This window comes from Garra rufa, chromosome 9 (genome assembly GCF_049309525.1).
Source record: "Garra rufa chromosome 9, GarRuf1.0, whole genome shotgun sequence".
Classification (NCBI taxonomy): domain Eukaryota; kingdom Metazoa; phylum Chordata; class Actinopteri; order Cypriniformes; family Cyprinidae; genus Garra; species Garra rufa.
In genome coordinates this window covers 25,624,677-25,645,851 of record NC_133369.1, presented here as the reverse complement: position 1 = coordinate 25,645,851, position 21,175 = coordinate 25,624,677, and the positions used below count along the sequence as shown (strand labels likewise).

At 37.4% G+C, this 21,175-nt stretch overlaps 1 protein-coding gene and 2 long non-coding RNA genes across 4 annotated transcripts; 1 reads left to right on the top strand and 2 right to left on the bottom strand.

Moving 5' to 3' along the window:
• The first annotated feature begins 288 nt into the window (after positions 1-288).
• Positions 289-3,440, top strand: LOC141343438 (uncharacterized). The gene is made up of 3 exons (XR_012356743.1): positions 289-576; positions 1,723-1,770; positions 2,163-3,440. It is a non-coding gene; the product is annotated as an uncharacterized lncRNA (long non-coding RNA).
• Positions 3,441-5,635: 2,195 nt separating this feature from the next.
• Positions 5,636-11,946, bottom strand: LOC141343039 (uncharacterized). Of its 2 annotated transcripts, XR_012356707.1 has the most exons (11): positions 11,841-11,946; positions 11,115-11,606; positions 9,611-9,762; positions 8,201-8,248; positions 7,710-7,808; positions 7,146-7,205; positions 6,875-6,975; positions 6,672-6,788; positions 6,478-6,542; positions 6,178-6,393; positions 5,636-6,093 (listed from the first exon to the last, which is right to left on the bottom strand). It is a non-coding gene; the product is annotated as an uncharacterized lncRNA (long non-coding RNA). The 2 variants fall into 2 exon arrangements; XR_012356708.1 differs by lacking the exon at positions 6,875-6,975.
• A 459-nt stretch (positions 11,947-12,405) lies between these two features.
• LOC141342887 (cell adhesion molecule CEACAM20-like) lies at positions 12,406-16,507 on the bottom strand. The gene is made up of 9 exons (XM_073847463.1): positions 16,409-16,507; positions 15,883-16,203; positions 15,261-15,536; positions 14,891-15,145; positions 14,641-14,770; positions 14,281-14,321; positions 14,118-14,140; positions 13,529-13,675; positions 12,406-13,327 (listed from the first exon to the last, which is right to left on the bottom strand). The coding sequence occupies exons 1-9, from the start codon at positions 16,455-16,457 to the stop codon at positions 13,316-13,318; spliced, it is 1,254 nt and encodes a 417-aa protein (XP_073703564.1). The 5' UTR covers positions 16,458-16,507; the 3' UTR covers positions 12,406-13,315.
• Between the last annotated feature and the right edge of the window lie 4,668 nt (positions 16,508-21,175).

Sequence of the window (21,175 nt, the reverse complement as noted above, 5' to 3'; positions counted from 1 at the left end):
AATTTCTGTATTAACATTTTATATTCATAAGTAGTAACATTTCAAAGCAGTATTTGAAATAGACAAATACATTAAAAACACTGCATTTTTTTATTTATTATCGTTTGTGATCTACTAACTTTGTTGGCACTGAAACGAACTGAAAATGAAAAATTAATACACACTTACTGCTGGATCCTATACCAACCCAGGCTCATTGGCAATACGTGACTCTGCCTACATTTCTGCAGAACCTGAAATACGTATCTCCAGGTACATTTGGCTGCACTTTTCGGGTGAACCGTCCACTAGAGGCGCTAATGTGTATTTTTTTCCTCCGTTTTAAATACACGTTTATTAAAGGTTAGAAAGCAAATTAAACAGTGCTCGGTCTTCTCAGCATACAAAACGTTTGTATTAAACTTGTTAATTCCACATTTTTAAGGTGCCAAAGACACACGTCTCGTCTGGATTTATCCTTTAACTTCGATGGAGAGCAGTTGCGTACAAATACCACGCAGCATCTTCTACGGCAATTACGTCACCAGCCAGGCTCAGTTCGACCAGTCCACCTGATACGTGTACACCTTCAAGCAGGTAAGTGACCGCGACAATCTTTTCATTATTTTAATTATTTCAGTGTTTCTGCATCACTTCCATGGGGTCATGTGTTAAAACGGAAGCTTAGTGGAACAGTTAGCACGGCTGCTAACGTTAGCCTACGATTGACATTAGCCTAAGCATTACCACTGTAACTGTAGTTTTACTATAGTATTTGTAGGATATGCACACTAACCACTAGCTTACTATGGTTTTACCACTGTAACCGTAGTTTTACTATAATATTTGTAGTATATGCGCACTAACCACTAGCTTACTATGGTTTTACCACTGTAATTGTAGTTTTACTATAGTATTTGTAGTATATGCACACTAACCACTAGCTTACTATAGTTTTACCACTGTAACTGTAGTTTTACTGTGGTATTTGTAGTATAAGCACAGTAAACACAATGCTTACTATGGTTTTACCACTGTAACTGTAGTTTTACTATAGTATTTGTAGTATATCTGCACACTAACCACTAGCTTACTATGGTTTTACCACTGTAATTGTAGTTTTACTATAGTATTTGTAGTATATGCACACTAACCACTAGCTTACTATGGTTTTACCACTGTAACCATAGTTTTACTGTGGTATTTGTAGTATAAGCACAGTAAACACTGCTTACTATGGTTTTACCACTGTAACTGTAGTTTTACTACAGTATTTGTAGGATATGCACACTAACCACTAGCTTACTGTGGTTTTACCACTGTAACCATAGTTTTACTGTGGTATTTGTAGTATAAGCACAGTAAACACTGCTTACTATGGTTTTACCACTGTAACTGTAGTTTTACTACAGTATTTGTAGGATATGCACACTAACCACTAGCGTACTGTGGTTTTACCACTGTAACCGTAGTTTTACTGTGGTATTTGTAGTATAAGCACAGTAAACACAACGCTTACTATGGTTTTACCACTGTAACTGTAGTTTTACTATAGTAATTTTAGTATAAGCTCAGTAAACACCATGCTTACTATGGTTTTACCACTGTAACTGTAGTTTTACCATAGTAACTTTGATTTTACGGTGTACTATTTGTAAAGCACAGTAACCACAATGCCTACCACACTTTTAAATGTTTTTTGTGAAGTAATTGTAATTCAGTATTTTTTTTTCTGTCTTGCAGTTATGTCAGATCACCTTCTCCAGCAGCTCTTTTAAGAAGCAATCTCTGGTAAAAGCCATCGCTGTATGAACTGTAATCCATAATTAATTTACACATAGTTTTGCTCTCTCTCTCTTTCTTTGGTTCATCATGACATTTTTAAAATCTCATAATTTTGACCAATTCTGTTAGAAAGCTGCTAGAATTAACAGGGAACTTGAACTCAAAGCTCCAAGTGCTGATCTTGAAGAAGCTGTGAAAGAGGCTGAAAAGTCCTTCTATGATTCAATCTTTCACAGTAATGTTGAAGACATTTAGCTATAACTGATTTGCTTTAATCAACGCATCCTTATTGTTAGTGTTAATAATACCTTTCCTTACAGTCCTTCCTCTCAAATATTTTGGTCACAGATTTTGTTTAGCACATTGTCTCAACATGTGTGTATTTCTCTTTGTTTCAGGGTAAAGGGAAGACCAAAGGAAGGCCTGTCATTGGATTTGAATTGGGCCATGTTGTGCATTTCTGGAAAAGACCAAAAGCAAAGGCAAACATTCCAATGGTATGTCAATGTTGGTCTGAGCACCTGGACTGAACTGTACTGCAGTTACATTTTGCACAGCATCTGTACATCTGTACAACAACCAACAAAGTGTCATGTCGAAGTATTAATAATTCATACAATTTACCAAGCCAGCAAATGTATATGATATTGTACAAGTGTACTCATATAAAATTCCATGATTTTTCACTTGTACTTGTGTCATTGGCCATTGCCTCAACTCTCATGTTAATTGTGTCCATTGTAAGCAGTCAGAGTGTTTATACCAATCCAGTTTATATTAAGTCCATCATATTCTCTCTATATTAACCTTTACAAATTTTCACTGCCTCTTCCTGTTCTAACAGTACATGATATCTGCCCACACCTCAGAGTCTGCCTTTCTTTCTATGTTGATTTTTATTGAACACATCTGTCTAAGAAGCACAAGTCTGGAAATGCTAGTTTATCTTGTCACAAATCAGATCATTAGTAAATTTGGCCAAATCAGATTGCTTAAAGCTGTCCTTACCAAGAGCAAGAACAACAATAAGAACTATTTTAGCATCCACACCAACGGACGATAGCGTTCTGTTTACTGTTATACACGCTACAGTCATATGCCATCTGTTGTCAATGTTTTTGTTGTTCATCATGTGATAAATTCTCTTTCTTCCTGTCTTGCAGGATTTCTCACAGACTACTTATATATATATACATATAGTGATAGTGACAGGAGTGCCCACAGTAGAGATGGGAGTGTTGACTGTAGAGGAGAGTCAAATAATAATAAAATTATAATTGTTATTAACCAGTAATTTGTCTTGCATTTAGTCACAATAGAAGCAAACAACGATTACAGGACGGATATATTTTAAAGGTAATAATTGTAAAATATTGAAATATTGTTCTAATCATTGTTTGCCTATTAGTTTGTTAAACAGAAGCATTGAATATTATTTGGCATCTTAACGTTTTCTGCAAACAAATTCTCTTTTTATTTTTGACTATTAGACAATCTTTTTAAGGGGTTTTCTATTGCCTATTTCTTAATTACCTCTATGCAAATGCATTTCAAATACAATCAACTGCTTGTTTTGTCTTTTTTTTTTTTTCGTAATGGCACAAACTGGAGAGAGAGAATGCTGTTCTGGGCACTTTTTATCTGTGAAAAGTTTGATATGTCAATAAACATTGGGAAATGACTACAAAATGTGTGATTCATTATTTTTTATTATTCTTATAGTTCATCTGGCAGGTCTAAGAATTGCAATTTTGTAAGGTCCATTTCCAGGAAACAGAAGTGATTAATTGTTTACCCTTTATACACTGTAAATGTTACAGAAGCACAATTAAACAGTAGAAAAAAGCTTCATGTTTAATCATTAGAGGTGCATGTTTTTTGTTTTGAAAGCAAATGAAACATTTTGAATTATTGTTCACAGCAATTTATATCAAAGTTTTGAGTTTAAATATTGTACATAAATTTAAATTAGGGTGAACATAATTTACTATGGGAACCATTATGCCCTTATTTTAAAAAATAAAATAAAATAATCCTGGTAATCAATAAATCTATTGCTGCATCAAGTTAACCAAACTATCCAATCTGTTGTTCCAGTTTTATGTTGAGTGGGGACAAATAAATATTGAACTGATTATCTGTATTTGCCACAAGAACCCGGAAGATCATGTCATAAATGACCATATTTGGACAAGCAAACGAGACGACTCTGTTCAATTTGGTTGCCATTTGGAACTCGCTGTGATTGGACTATCTTTTAATCCAAATGAAAAACAACGCTTAATGTTACAAAGTCCGTGTTGCTCTTATTACATCAGTAATACCTTCAGTTAACAACGAAGTGTTGCTATGTTTTGAGAACTTCCTAATTTACCGAGATCGTAACCCTAACCCTAAGCAGATCTAAATTAAACTACAAATAACAGCGCCATTTTTTTCGTGTTCTATAGATAGAATGGCAGAGGTTTGTGGGTAATGTAGTTTAAAATGTTTATTATTAAAATAGTGGAAAATGCAATCTTTTTTGAACAAAGGTTTATCTAAACAAGTACACTGTGCAAATATCTATGACATATTTAAGAGGCATGCTGAAATTTGGTTTTTTACTAAGATCATTTTTAAAAACACCTTTATACCACCTTTCCATGAATGTTTGAAAACTGTTTCCAACAATATGTAATTAACATAGCATAAGTAGTTGTCCTGCCAATTTTCTCTTTGACATTATAATCAGACACTGATTTACAGCCATTTGAAATGTTCATTTTTTTGCTCTTCCATGGGACTCTACTGGGCCCCTGGGGATTGAAGGGCAGTCAAAACACACAAATCTATTCTCATCATGGACAGCACACTGTGCTGAGTCACATTTTTTAGATTGTCTTTTCAAAAATTTGCCAATATGTAAGTTGAAAGTCATAGTTTTCTTAGAATAAGAATAGACATTTCCTAATTGAATTGTGTCCATTTATTTCATTAGATCAGGAGCAAGAATTGAGTGATGACAGGAAATGAAGACACCAGTTTAAACAATCAATACATATTGTGACACTTCTTTGTACTATCACACAATGTCAGTGTGTCATTCAGTAAGACAAGGTACAGACCGTGTGGTTTATGCAAAAGCTATACAATTCATGCAATGCAAAGGATCAATAAAAGACATCATTTGTATCTTTGTCAAATATTCCTCATCTTTGTCCATCTTTGCAAAACATCAGTAATGTGCATGCTCATCTTATTCATTATACAGTACAGGATTGATGTTGATCTTTCCCTGGTCCATCACCCTCAGCTGTGCATAAAGTGCCTGTAGCAATATACTGTAGTCCATGCAGTCTCTTCTAATGAATCTTTCAGCCTTCCCTTCATGTATTGAATGTCATTAATATGACCAAATGTCGCATCTTAATTAAAACACTCATGGTAATTATGTGTATTGTTTACACAATTAAATGGTGTATTTACCAAACATTCCTAATAAAGAATATTTACCATACTTTATTATCCAATACTTTGTGCTACATCATAAAGACAGCTAAAGTAGCCTATTAAGACAAATAATATTCAAGAGAAATAAAAATATGTTATGTTAAAACCATATTATTTTAACCAGATGAAACCTCCCAAATGCATGCATGGTTAAATGTCTTGAGCATCATAGAATCACATTCAGTTTCCTGCTCAGAGCTCTCTTGGTTTTCTTCCTCTTGCTTGCTTATCCATATCCCTATCTTAATAATCTCCTTCCATGTCATGAACAATTTGAAGTTGTTATCCAGCACACTGCAGTACAACTGACGAACAAAAGACATGTGACCAATTTAAATCATTTCACTTTATTGTCACAATACCATGATCACAAGTGTACAGGCGGTGACATTTTTTTTGTGAAAACTGCAGCATGAAAGTATAGACAACAAATGTTCAATGTAGGCAACACACATAAAAGGGACTCAATACAGGTAGAGAACAATAAGGTAAATAGTATGCTATACAGAGAGCATGAAATTAAAACAATAATCACAGTACTTTGCAGTGCAGTGTGGAATGAATCAGTTCAAACAGAATGTCATGGTGCAGAATAATAGTGAGTTAGAGTCCAGACAGTGCATCTATTAGAGTGCTGTGCATATGAGCTTGATGTGCTGTGTATTGTTTCTGGTATAAGTTCAGTGCAGTCTAATTGCCAGTGGAAAAATGTGTCTGCTGGTGCAGGTTCTGCAATAACTTCTGCCTGATGGTAACAATGAGAGCAATCCATGGCTCTGGTGGCTGGAGTCTCTGATGGTCCTGTGCTTTCCTCACACACCAACTGATGTAAATGTCCTGGAGGGACATAACATGTACTTAGGGTGTTGTAAATCAATAAACAATATATATTTTTATTTTTAATTGTTGCATTGGACTTACCATTGATTCTTGTTGGAGATATGAGCCAAAAGGATCCCTTCACAACTATTTTGCAGTTGTTCATTTGTGAAGTTTACTTTTATGGGCCGTAACATCTGAGCTGTCACAGTAGAGTTGTTCAGGAATGCAGTCTTCATCACAGTTAACTGGTGGTTTCAGGCTGCAATGCTGCATCTGGTGGCCATTGAATTGATATGGTCAACTGGCTTCACCCTCCTTCAAACAAACAGACAAAACAATAAGTCAACAATAATTCCAGAGAAATAGTGTTGATGAATAGGTGCAGGTGTCAGTACTCACCATATTTGGCCAATCCTGCCCAAATTCCAGAGATGATAGCACAGTTGATTTGCCAATTCTAGGAGCTATATAAAAAAAAAAAGTGCATGTGAAAAAGGGTAACAGCTGTCTTTTGAGAGATTAACATCAATTGCTATACCCCATATAACCCTAACCCCAACCCATATAACTACATTGCTTGAATACATACATACCAGTAGAAATGTGCAAATTTTCAGCTCTGTGTTTGGGCACAAGAAGACCATGTTCATTCCTCATTCATCAGGACTGGCTTGCCGGGACTGATTTTCTTTGCTTTTTTTGGTCTTCATCTTTAAAACAATACAATATTTATTGACCCAATTTTTAATTATTATTGTTGTTTAAACATATAAATTAAGTAGTTATAATTATATACTTTAAGCTCAAGTTCCCTGGCAACTCTAGCAGTCTCCTGAGTTCATCTGTATGCATCAGATTCAGAGTCTGAGAAAAGGCCATCATGCAAACTCTAAGCTTCTATTTTTCAACAGAGCACAAAATAATGTGTTAAGTGAGGGAGTAAAGAAATAAGATGAAGAGAAATAGGCAGAATTGTGTAAGTTTAACAGAATGAGAAGCAAGCAGCATTAGAAAAATAAATAAATATTTAACAGCAAACTAAAATGAATTATTTTAAATATGATTACCTGCTGATGGTTTTGTTGTAAGCAGTTTAAAGGCCTCTTCACACCAAGGATGAGTCCACACTGCAGGTATTTGACATAAAATGACACAGAAACAATATGGTTGGAATCTCTTTCAGAATTTTTTTTTTCCAGATTTTGAACAATGAAAACATTGACAGCCAATCAAAAACCACCACACAAATAGCCTGAACATTTAAATGCAGACAACATAACTGCAGCACACGCTTATGATAAAAAAAATGTTATTTTCTGTTAGTGTGAAAAATAAACAATTAAAATAGTCATTATAATTCTTGCTCTTGGTGTGAACAGCTTTAAGTGATCTGATTTGGCCAAATTAACTGAAGGTCTGATTTCTCACATGACAAGTTAGAGATGGGAGTGAGTGTTGACTAGAAGAGAAATAAAAAAAATAATCAGTAGACATGCAAGGCTTGGTAAATTGTATGAATTATTAATACTTCGACATGACACTTTGTTGGTTGTTGTACAGATGTACAGATGCTGTGCAAAATGTAACTGCAGTACAGTTCAGTCCAGGTGCTCAGACCAACATTGACATACCATTGGAATGTTTGCCTTTGCTTTTGGTCTTTTCCAGAAATGCACAACATGGCCCAATTCAAATCCAATGACAGGCCTTCCTTTGGTCTTCCCTTTACCCTGAAACAAAGAGAAATACACACATGTTGAGACAATGTGCTAAACAAAATCTGTGACCAAAATATTTGAGAGGAAGGACTGTAAGGAAAGGTATTATTAACACTAACAATAAGGATGCGTTGATTAAAGCAAATCAGTTATAGCTAAATGTCTTCAACATTACTGTGAAAGATTGAATCATAGAAGGACTTTTCAGCCTCTTTCACAGCTTCTTCAAGATCAGCACTTGGAGCTTTGAGTTCAAGTTCCCTGTTAATTCTAGCAGCTTTCTAACAGAATTGGTCAAAATTATGAGATTTTAAAAATGTCATGATGAACCAAAGAAAGAGAGAGAGAGCAAAACTATGTGTAAATTAATTATGGATTACAGTTCATACAGCGATGGCTTTTACCAGAGATTGCTTCTTAAAAGAGCTGCTGGAGAAGGTGATCTGACATAACTGCAAGACAGAAAAAAAAATACTGAATTACAATTACTTCACAAAAAACATTTAAAAGTGTGGTAGGCATTGTGGTTACTGTGCTTTACAAATAGTACACCGTAAAATCAAAGTTACTATGGTAAAACTACAGTTACAGTGGTAAAACCATAGTAAGCATGGTGTTTACTGAGCTTATACTAAAATTACTATAGTAAAACTACAGTTACAGTGGTAAAACCATAGTAAGCGTTGTGTTTACTGTGCTTATACTACAAATACCACAGTAAAACTACGGTTACAGTGGTAAAACCACAGTACGCTAGTGGTTAGTGTGCATATCCTACAAATACTGTAGTAAAACTACAGTTACAGTGGTAAAACCATAGTAAGCAGTGTTTACTGTGCTTATACTACAAATACCACAGTAAAACTATGGTTACAGTGGTAAAACCACAGTAAGCTAGTGGTTAGTGTGCATATCTTACAAATACTGTAGTAAAACTACAGTTACAGTGGTAAAACCATAGTAAGCAGTGTTTACTGTGCTTATACTACAAATACCACAGTAAAACTATGGTTACAGTGTTAAAACCACAGTAAGCTAGTGGTTAGTGTGCATATCCTACAAATACTGTAGTAAAACTACAGTTACAGTGGTAAAACCATAGTAAGCATTGTGTTTACTGTGCTTATACTACAAATACCACAGTAAAACTATGGTTACAGTGGTAAAACCATAGTAAGCTAGTGGTTAGTGTGCATATACTACAAATACTATAGTAAAACTACAATTACAGTGGTAAAACCATAGTAAGCTAGTGGTTAGTGTGCAGATATACTACAAATACTATAGTAAAACTACGGTTACAGTGGTAAAACCATAGTAAGCTAGTGGTTAGTGTGCAGATATACTACAAATACTATAGTAAAACTACAGTTACAGTGGTAAAACCATAGTAAGCATTGTGTTTACTGTGCTTATACTACAAATACCACAGTAAAACTACAGTTACAGTGGTAAAACTATAGTAAGCTAGTGGTTAGTGTGCATATACTACAAATACTATAGTAAAACTACAATTACAGTGGTAAAACCATAGTAAGCTAGTGGTTAGTGTGCATATACTACAAATAATATAGTAAAACTACGGTTACAGTGGTAAAACCATAGTAAGCTAGTGGTTAGTGTGCATATCCTACAAATACTATAGTAAAACTACAGTTACAGTGGTAATGCTTAGGCTAATGTCAATCGTAGGCTAACGTTAGCAGCCGTGCTAACTGTTCCACTAAGCTTCCGTTTTAACACATGACCCCATGGAAGTGATGCAGAAACACTGAAATAATTAAAATAATGAAAAGATTGTCGCGGTCACTTACCTGCTTGAAGGTGTACACGTATCAGGTGGACTGGTCGAACTGAGCCTGGCTGGTGACGTAATTGCCGTAGAAGATGCTGCGTGGTATTTGTACGCAACTGCTCTCCATCGAAGTTAAAGGATAAATCCAGACGAGACGTGTGTCTTTGGCACCTTAAAAATGTGGAATTAACAAGTTTAATACAAACGTTTTGTATGCTGAGAAGACAGAGCACTGTTTAATTTGCTTTCTAACCTTTAATAAACGTGTATTTAAAACGGAGGAAAAAAAATACACATTAGCGCCTCTAGTGGACGGTTCACCCGAAAAGTGCAGCCAAATGTACCTGGAGATACGTATTTCAGGTTCTGCAGAAATGTAGGCAGAGTCACGTATTGCCAATGAGCCTGGGTTGTCCTATACACACACACATGCTCTGATCCAGCATCAGTATTACACATTATATGATAAATACTTAAGAAATGACAGTCCTGTAGTATATTATGTTATTTTGTTGAAATGTATTTTTTTTTTTTTAATAAGAAGAAAGTACGCCTGCTGGACATGCCGGCGTGAGATGCCGCTGCTAGATGCCGATGCCGCTGCTATGCCGCTGCTAGATGCCGCTGCGAGATGCCGATGCCGCTGCTATGCCGCTGCTATGCCGCTGCTAGATGCCGCTGCCGCTGCGAGATGCCGATGCCGCTGCTAGATGCCGCTGCGAGATGCCGCTGCGAGATGCCGATGCCGCAGTTTGAGCCAGCCCTTACTGGCTAGTCTCGTAAGCTTGGCTAGTAACCTTAATAAGTTATAGCGAACTATCCTACTGTCAATCACTAACGTTAGAATACACTTTTTGTACGGGAGAGGTATCCATTCGTCACTTCTGTCTTTTCCTACTCAACCCAGTGTGAAATAAACAAAAGCAATGCAAAACTTAAATATTTGAGGTAAATATTGTCTCTTTAGTTGCTAAGAGGGATTAAATTGCAGGCATCAAAATTCAGAGAGTTTATGGCAAGTAATGTCACATCGTGTTTGTAAAGATAATTTGTTAGACATTGATCGTTTTTGTATGTCTGCATTGTGTTGTGAAGCCTGTTGAGGCATGCTTTATACATGTAATTTGCACTTGACTTGATTTGGGTACACGATTACCTCTATGGCAAACGGATCTGTCAGACCAATCCCACTCACTAACGTTAATTTCGTTGAATAACCATTCTTATCGTTGGGTGACAAGCTGTTGTAATATGCGGTAAACATTTTTAAAATAACATTAATCAAAATAATCTATAATAATTTAGAATCTAACTGTTTTGTACCATATCCGTGTAATTTCCTATTCGTAAACGCTATGTCTCCCGGGTTTTCTGCAACCAAGATGCGCGCGCATCCCGGATGTTTACAAACAGATAATTGGTCTATACTGCAAATACCACAGTAAAACATCGTGATGCAGAAACACTAAAATAATTAAAATAATGATCTCATTACAGAAGAAAAGATTGTTGCGGTCACTTACCTGCTTGAAGGTGTACGCGTATCAGGTGTGGAGGACCCTGCACGTCGAAAAATGACGCTGAAGGGGTGAAGGGTCCTGACAAAACGTCAATACAGTATGTGACGAGTTTGAATGAGAACGTGTTAAAAAAAATAAACCACTCAGCGCCTCTAGTGGACGTTTCACCCGAAAAGTGCAGCGATTTGCACCTGGAGATACGTATTTCAGGTTCTGCAGAAATGTATTTCCAATGAGCCTGGGTTGTCCAGAATCATCCAGTCTCAGGTTCCGGAGCTCCAGAGCGAGAGTGTTTCTGTCAAAACTGACTCTGTCTCCATATGCTGAGGCTATTATAATTGAATCAGACTGTGCTACCAATAAGATTTGTTCCAAAATGCCACTGTATTAAATCAACTGATGTGGAAGGCGGGTTTTCAGGGGCAAACACCACACTTTCTCCTACTGCTCCATTAGCTGGACCAGGAAACTGCAGATCTTCACCTAAATATTGTCCTGTGTCAATCAAACAATAAATCAATTAATAAGTGAAGAAAACGAATTGACCAAACACTTTTTTTTCCTGCAGTTACTCAAATTATAAACAACAAACAACAATTGCAGTACCAGACATGTTGTTTCTGCATTTAAAAAGTCTGACATTAAATATTAACTACTGTACAAACTTTGTAGTTATTTTATATAGAAAATCAGCACACAAGATTATTTAATTTCTTTCTAAAGGCTCACCAAAACACAACACCATCCACAGCATCCAGTACAAACGATTAAAAACCATCATGATCGAGTTTTATCTGCCAGGAGCTGCACCTCAATTCACCTGAACTGTTAAAATGCACTTTTCAGGTAATGATATAGATAACAGAGTTCACTGCGCCACCTAGGGCTGAATGTTAACACGAATCATGACTTGCATTTGATTACGTCAATAATAAATACTAGTTAATCGTCTGATTTTGTGTATTTATTAGCATTTTTAAATATTTAGGACATAAAATGCCACAAGTTGTTGATATTTATTTATTATGTATTGTTATGTTTTCTAATCATAATATAAATACATACTGAATATGCATAGTGAATAACGAGGCTATATAGTCTTTCTGCACGTTCATGTACATTTGAGTGCTATGACTAAATGCTGTGCTATGGACTGCACTGTACACTTAACATGAAACAAGACGCAAGATAGAAGTGTTTTACATTTGTCACATCCACGTTACTCTTTCTATGGATAATCATTTGATGGTTTGTGTGTAGAGTTATGATGCAAGCACAATTTTAAGATTTAAAATAATTTACATGAAAACTTTGTTTTGCAAGTTAAGTGTGATATTTTGTATGTATTTTGGTGCCTACAAACAAATATTTGAAGTGTCCTTTTACAAATCTACTGAAAATCAAAGAGAAGTGAGTTTTTGCAGGGACTTGGCAATGTCACACAACACATTTACAAATAAGCTGAAAAACAGAACCAGTAATAAACTCTTTATTTGGCAAAAATTATATTCATCTGTCACTGAAGTTTATAAAAAAAATAAAAATAAAAAAAAGGCAGAGCAATAGCTGTATCAAATTCTTTGGAAAAAATTAACAAAATATCACTTCCTCATTTCTTTTCCCTGAGTGACATGGTGTTCAGGTCTAAAGGTAGTTTTGTGTCACCCACTATCACAGTTTTATCTGCTTCTGTTTGCCCAGTTCAGGAAAGAAAGAATGAGGATGTGTAGACTGTATGTGATCAAACATTAGCTTATAAATATAAAAACACCCTTTGGCTGAATCACATTTGCAACAGAGAACAATATGAACAGTTACAAAAAAAAATACTGAAAACATTTAGAGTCGAGTGCATGGACTGCTTGGATATTACAGATCATATTTTATACATTATTAGGACCAATTGGAATCTGTGGATGTTTGTCAGAGTTTTTGTTGTAATTTCAGGAGAGCATCTGCAGAATGGGTTTAATAATGGTCAATGTGTATTAAACAGGGCTAACTGGAACTGACAGCAATCAAACTAGACAAAATATCTACTTTCTACTGACTCTGTGTGCACCGATCCCATGTGGACCTGCACATAAACATGTTATTACCAGATCTGTAGATATGTAAATAAAGAACAGAAATATTACAAATATGTGTGAAATGTGCAATATGCAGGAAGACTCAGTTTGGTAGATATCAGTATTTCAGTGTCTTCACTTCATCACCTGCGCACAGGAGGAGGGATTGATACTTGAATGGAGGAGTTACACAGTGTGTAATAAAATAAACCAACCATAATGATTTTTCATTGATTTAGTGCTAAACTACACAACATAATAAATAGAACTTATTTTGTAATGCAATCAAAACACATATACATCTCCACAATGGGATAAACTTGACTTAAATATTATGAAACTGCTCACCTGAGGAGGAGTAGGAGCCCTTGGCCTGTTTGAAACTCCATGTCTTACATTTTCATAGAGATTCACATAAAGACTAGATTCACTCATATTCCCTAAAACTGATCCCTCTCCATTAGTCCTCTGGAAATTGTTTACTTCTTCATAGACCTACAAAAGGTGATTTGTTTTTGTTAATTTACAAAGTCATCACAATGATGATCGGTTGAAAGTGCTTAAATGGTGAAACAAAAAGTCCTTTATTAAACTTTGTCAATAGCTCCAAATATCATAATGATTGGATATCTGTCAGTATCTGTAGCTCAAATGTAATCTTTAAACTTCAAAATATGTCTTTGTGCAGTAATATCTGAAAGATTAAAGTCCATTTGAGCTGACTGTAAACTCATGCCACCTTCCAGAAAGCCATAAACTCTTTAATTACCTTTTATGAGATAAAAGATCATGAGTCAGAAGAGGCTAAAAAACTAAATTTCAGTTAAAACCACTAAAAAGCAAATTTACTTTCAAATGTGTAATTTGACATCAGATTTACAGTTTTAGTTCAGTTATTCAGAGAAATAAAAGGTAACAAAAACTGAAAGTCACTCACAGACTCTTGTCCTTGTTGTGCTGCTGTTTAAAGAAAAAAACACTCAGTTCTGAAATCTATTATGAGATTGTCATGATCATCATCTTGTTATAACTGTTGATGTTGAAGTTGGGTTGTTCAATCAGATCATATTCATGTAATTATGAATAAATAACAAACATACCTCCACTTGCTGGTCTCTTTTGCCGTAGGTTTAGTTCTGGACTGTAGTATAAAGACAGACATTGTGTTACAACTCGATGTTTCTCATGAATAGGCAGTTGTATTTTTCACTGAGATTATGGTCATTTTTTAGTACTCTATGTATGAAATATCACAAAATGTATTTTACACATATTTTAAGAGAAAAAGACCATAACTTGACACAATTCAGAGACTTGATATGCAGTAGTCTCAAAAGATTTTCATCATTCAGGTCACATGGATCTTGACCTACATAGACCTGTTGGAACCTGATAAAAGCTGTGACTCTCACGCTCATTTATTAATTGTTGTTAAATCTGTAAGGTTTCAGGTTACTCACATCTTATTTATTGTTAAATAGACAATCAAGCCACAAATGCCTGCAACTGCCACCAAAACCCCAATGACAATCCCAGCTATCGCCCCTGATGTCAGCCCTCCTCCTCCTCCACCACTTCCACCTCCACCTACTATGACAAAGACACAGGAAACAATAGTATATTACAGTAAATTGTTATAGTAAATTAAGGTGAAGCCATTAGTAATCAAAAGTTGAGAACTCATTTCAGGTTAGTTTTAACTATTCTTACCTTTAACTAGTAAAGTATGTTTTCGTGTGGCGCTTCTCCAAGTGACATTATTCCAGGCTGTGCATTCATAATCTCCACTGTGTGTGAAATCAGTCTGATCTATGATGAATGTGTCTGTGGTCACACCAGTGTCTGATCCATTTAACTTCCAGCTGAATGAGGCAGAAGGTTGAGATTTTGCAGAGCAAGAAAGCGACACACGAACCCCTAAATCCACCACATCCTCACCCTGAATAGAAACATCATCTGGTCCATCTAGAACACAGACAAGAGACTCACTGTTAGAGGAACAAACTGAGCACTGAATAATGTCTGTATTTCATCAGGTTTGAGCTCAAATCATCTTGATGTTTGAATGTTTTACACTCACAGTTGATGATCAGGCTGAGTTTTGCCGTCCCAGAGCTGACAGGGTTTGTATATGTACACCGATATTCCCCAGTGTCTGATCTGTGCACTGGACTGATGGACACTGATCTGTTATCAGATGAGAAGATGATGCTGTTGCTTGGAGACATAGGTTTGTTATCTTTCATCCACTGCACAGAGGTGATGATGCCAGTTCCATCAGAGAGGATATTAGCAGATGATTCTTCCTCTATTAATGATTCTTCTGGACCAGTAAGCCTGACATTAGATATTCTTTCTGTGTAAATGAAAGACAAAACAAAGACACTGAATCTAAAAATGAATCCTTAACATTTAGTAAATATTTGTGCAAAGCTGGTTTAATAGAAAAATCCATACAGATCACTGCAAATAACATCAGATATGCGCCTATCGTTACATAAATAAGTATTATTTGTAGTATTACTATTATCAGTATTACATTCTTTTTAGTACTTGTGCATGCCACTTACACACACATTTAATTTACAGCATATTAAATTATTGTTCTCCCTTTCACAAATGTATTTAAATAATTTTGTACAAATATATTAGGCCTATATAGAATATAGCCTATACTGAAGCATTTTTAGCAACACACTTACCGAACAATTGTAGTGAAGTTTCTCCTGTAAGTTGATTTCCAGCACTTGTTACTACAGTCAGTCTGTATATTCCAGAATCATTAAGTCTCAGGTTCCGGAGCTCCAGAGTGAGAGTGTTTATGTCTAAACTGACTCTGTCCTTGTATGCTGAGGCTATTATAGTTGAATCAGGCAGTGCTGTCAATATAATAGTTGTTCCAAAATGCCACTGAACTGTATCAATTGATGTGGAGGGCAGGTTATCAGGGGCAAACACCACACTTCCTCCTACAGCTCCATTAGTCAGCTCAGAAAACTGCAGATCTTCACCTAAATACTGGCCTATGACAAAGAAAGAAAGACAAAAAGAGGAATATTCAGTTTTTCAGCTATAAATATTTAACTTACTGTAGTTAATTTTTTAGTTTTATATTTGTATTTTGTAATTTTTCTGCAATTACATAATTGAAATATGCTCAACTAACTAGTTCTTTTATACAGAAACTTAACACCAAAACACCCTAAACGAATTTCTAAAAAGCCTCACCAAAACACGACAACATCCACAGTGTCCAGTACAAACCATGAGAAACCATGATCGAGCTCTCATCTGCCAGGAGCTGCTGCGTAAATTATCCGAACTATTTACATCAGTTTTCAGTAAATAATAAACGAGTGTTATAGAATGTGGAGAGTTCACTGCGCCACCTAGCGCTCGATATTAACACCAGTCAAGACTCACATTTGATCATGTCAATCACGTAACTTCTGAATTAAACGGATTTATTCAAGGTAAAGAAAAAAAATGCAACTCGATGGAAATCTAAAATTATACTTGATTAGTTATAGTTTTACTAGCCAATGTTTTCCACTTCTTTTATTACTTATTTTCCTTGGTCATTTCATTACTGTAAACCCTTGATCTTGTGAAATCTAACAAGTGTCCATCAACTTCAAAATTAACGACTTAAGATGTCAAACCAATCAATTCAACTTTCTAATGTAAAAATAAAGATTCTTTAATGCTATTTTTTAATGATAAAACACAAAGATAAAATATTTTTTGTATTCAATTAATTTAATATATATATATATATATATATATATAACATTTCAATTATTAAATGTGAATTATTACAAATGGAAAACAAAACATCACAAGTGAAACCAGAACCAGAATCTATTGTATAAATGCATTGTATAAATCACCATTTTGCACCATTGTATAGCTTTAGAAAATATATCTGCTCTCATCATTTCTGCTTTTTTTGCTTCTGTTTTGAAACAACTTCACATACAAGTTGTCAGGGTAGTAGACAGCTGTTTTAACTTCCCTTTATATGTGATTGAACTTTGAACAGTTTTTTTTATAAGATGAACTGGTGTTACACAGTGTGCCATTGCTCTATAAATGAAAGCTCATGATGGACATACATAGTGTTCCCTTCCGGGAACTCGAGCCGCGTCAGGAACGCTATGGGGAACGCCATTGGCGGGCCGCACTCTGAACTATGTCTAACAACCAATGAAATGACGGGAGTGACGTCACAGGCGCGGTGACGTCATCGACCGGGAAGTATAAAGCGCGTGCGTTTGAAGCCGGCGGCAGTAGTGATGGGAAGTTCGGTTCTTTTCCGCAAACCGGTTCTTTCGGACAGTTCGTTTCAAAGAACCGGTTCAAAAAACCGGTTCACCAGTTCTTTTACGCTATGACGTAATGACGTCATTAACGTAATTACTATCGTCACGCACCCATATACAGTTACATGCAGTGATCATATGAGTAAGTTTTACAAGTCTTGATTTAATAAATTATAAAATAAATTAATTCTAATCAGAAACACGATCAGCTTACTGAACATGCACAATCCATACGTTTCACCAGATCCCCTCATTCAAGTCCTCAGTTAACTGCTCATAGTATTAGCACAGAGACAGTGGTAAAAAAAGAACTAGTTCGGTTCAGATGGAGTCAGTCATAGCAGGAGCTTGTTTGTTTGGCAGCTGCAGGAGTCACGCATGCGCACAGTATCAGCTCATCGATTCTCGAATCAGACGCGTCCGAAAGAAAGAAACCGGTTCTTGTTCAGTGTACTGGTGATCCGAAAGAAATCGGTTCTCGTTCAGTGTACTGGTGATCCGAAAGAAATCGGTTCTCGTTCAGTGTACTGGTGATCCGACAACCGCTGCAACCGATTCTTGACTTGAGAATGAGATTCGGGAACTCACACAGAGAGTGACTGAAACGTGCCGCTTGGTTTGCTTGTGCAGTAGTTTGATTATGTCATTTTTATCATTATACCACCGTTTAAAAGTTAAATACATTTTTTTAATAATAATTTTGGTTTGAACATGGTTCAAATTATAGTTGTGTATAGTTTCATTAAAACATTGTTTATTTAATACAAACACAATTTTTGCATGTCATCATTATCTTTTATTACAGTGCAGCTATTTCATAAATCACATGTTTTCTTTTAATCAAATATCTCATTTATTATGGTACCACACTTCCCTGACCAAGATCATAAAAACCCTTTTAGCCAATAACCTAACAGAATCCTTAAGTAAACTTTTAACAAAACGTTTAACAAAATAGACCAACTTGACTAACGTGCTTCATTTCATCCGCTTGAAAAATGACACGCATGGGCACAGTATCAGCTCATCGATTCTCAAATCGGACGCGTCCGAAAGATACCGGTTCTCGTTCAGTGTACTGGTGATCCGAAAGAAAGCGATTCTCGTTCAGTGTACCGGTGATCCGAAAGAAACCGGTTCTCGTTCAGTGTACTGGTGATCCGACAACCGCTGCAACCGATTCATGACTCGTCTCGAGAACGACAACCGCTCTGGCAGCTGCTCTGCTCATGCGCATCATCAGCTCTCTTTTCACAGCCGTTCAAGAGGGAGTGTCAGACACGTTAAAAAGTAAAAACCTTTAAGTAATTTGTGGATTAGTGCTTACTAGAGACGCGAACCGTTTCAAACGATTCAGTTCGATTTGGTGAACTGGTTCAACCGGTTCACTAAGAAGATCCGGTTAAATAGAACGATTCGTTCGCGAACCGGACATCACTAGGCGGCAGCTTTTGTCATTCAGCGAGAGCGCTCTGTGTCTGTCTCGGTCATGCTGTTTTTTCGTGCCAGTTTGCACGGCTTTTATTTGAGTAGTATGACCTTTAAAATGCAACCATGGGGGAAAGAAGTGTTACGAAACTAGGCGGTACAAGCAGCCACATAAGCCGCTTTTCCACTATCGGGCCGAACCGTTCTTAGAACGGTCGGGTACAGTTCCAGTTGTGTTTCCACCTGAGCCTGGTACGGCACGGAACGATTACAAACCGTTCTCGGCCCGGAATTCTCGGCACGGTTAGACAACCGTGCTGAACCGGGCTGATAAAATGCGTTTGCATGGCGTCGCCACTCTGTTGCTTGGCTACCAGTTTCTCTATGGCAAAGCGGGAGCGCAGTATGGTACAGATATGGTAAATATAAATACAAATGGCTGAGACACTTTGGTCTGTGGATGAAACATTTGCTCTAATATTGATATTTGGGAAGAAAGAAAAATTCAACAACAGCTGGAGGGTGCAAAGAGAAACGAAAAAGTTTATTATTTATTTTTTTTTTATTATAGTGCAGTGTCTTTCAGAGAAGGGCATTAAGAAAAGTTTCAAAACAGTGTCGGGAAAAAAAAAAAAAAACCTCAGACATACATATCGCGTCCAAAAGGACAATAACAGTAGAAGCGGGGCTTGCATTACCAAGGCAACGACTGACGCATTTGTATTTACATTCCAAATAGTTCCGTTATCTGCACCGCAGTGGAAAATCAAACCGTATCCGTGCCGACTGGCCCGAATCGGCACGGAACAGAACGGTTACGCATTGAGAACGGTTCGGCCCGATAGTGGAAAAGCGGCTATAGATAGTGTGTTCCTCCCTGCCAAAGCATCATTGTTGGTGGGGATACACACAGTCTATGTGTGGTCTGCTTGAGTGTAGAGCACGCACAGTCAGCCCTCGAAAAGGCTGACTGTCCACAGTGTGAGCTTAAAAATGTCTCCACTGTGGGTGCTCCACAGAAGGCTCTCTTCAAGGAGAGAGTCTTCGCCAGCGTTTCTCGCGGGTCTGGCCCCGCTTCCGCCGAGGTGGAGCGGTTGCTTCACTCGCTGGGATCGCGGCTCGATCTATTAAAGGGACTGGAGACGGGTGTTATAAAAATACCCTATCTCCTCTCCTATCTGGTGGATCGGTAAACCTTTTTTCTGGATGAGGAAGCCCGCAATGCGGTTACTTCCCTCCAGGAAAGGTTTCCAACGCTTTCCATATCTTCCTCTGAGGAGGTTGATGTGAAGTGCGTTGTCAAAAGTATTCAACCGCCCCCCCCTGATCGCCTCAGTATATGAGCTGGTGGTTGTGCTGACTGTGCATTAGCTAAATAAGCAAACATGAGCCGCAGAAAAGCAAACGTTTTGCTTCCTGCGGACTAAGTCAGCACTTCCAAACGGAGCTTTCTGTCCTTCCCGATTTACATTGAGTTTTAGATCTAGGAAAAACTAGAAAGTAAAGATGACGCCGCGTGTTGAACAGACGCTATCAGCCTCTGTTCCCCGGTCTAGGCATCATTTTTGAAGGCTCCATCTTTGCTCTTCAGGCCGCCTAATAAAACTAAAAATCAGGTTTGATGAGCAAATGAACACGTGTTGGGGTTCCTGACGGGAAAGATTTAAACCCCAGCCGTGTACCAGCTCTCCACATCAGAGGCGCAGAAACAGAGCGTTGCCGCCCGCGTTCCTCCGGCTATGCCTAGAGGACCCGGAAAGCAACGCTCTAAGTCGGGGGCTTCCAAGAAAAAGAAGAGGTTCAACCTGAGGGTCGTCCTCCAATCTAGGAAGTCCTCGGCTAAACGGCTCAGGGCCGTTGAGGGCAGCCCCTCGCGAGGGGGTTTGCACCGTACCTCCGGGTGCGGGTTTCAGACCCCTTCGTGGCCCTCAGGAGATGAGTCAGCTAACCCTGCTAGTGTTACAGGGCGTGGCGATCTCCCGCGAACATCCTCTAGCTGTCCCGCCCGGAAACGTAGCGGCCCTGGAGAGTTCGCAGCCCCCGCGGGGGTCTTCCGAGGAGCTAGTTCAGGAGCTTCCTGCCAGCTTGCTGTTACAGGTCTCCGAGTTAGTTCCTCGAGTAAATCCAGACACCAGTCTCGAGAGGCTGGTACCCTAAGTAAACTCTCTGGCAGCGTGGAAACTACTGCCAAATGTTTCAAGTGGGTCCTGCGTACTGTAGAGAAAGGTTACACTATTCAGTTCGG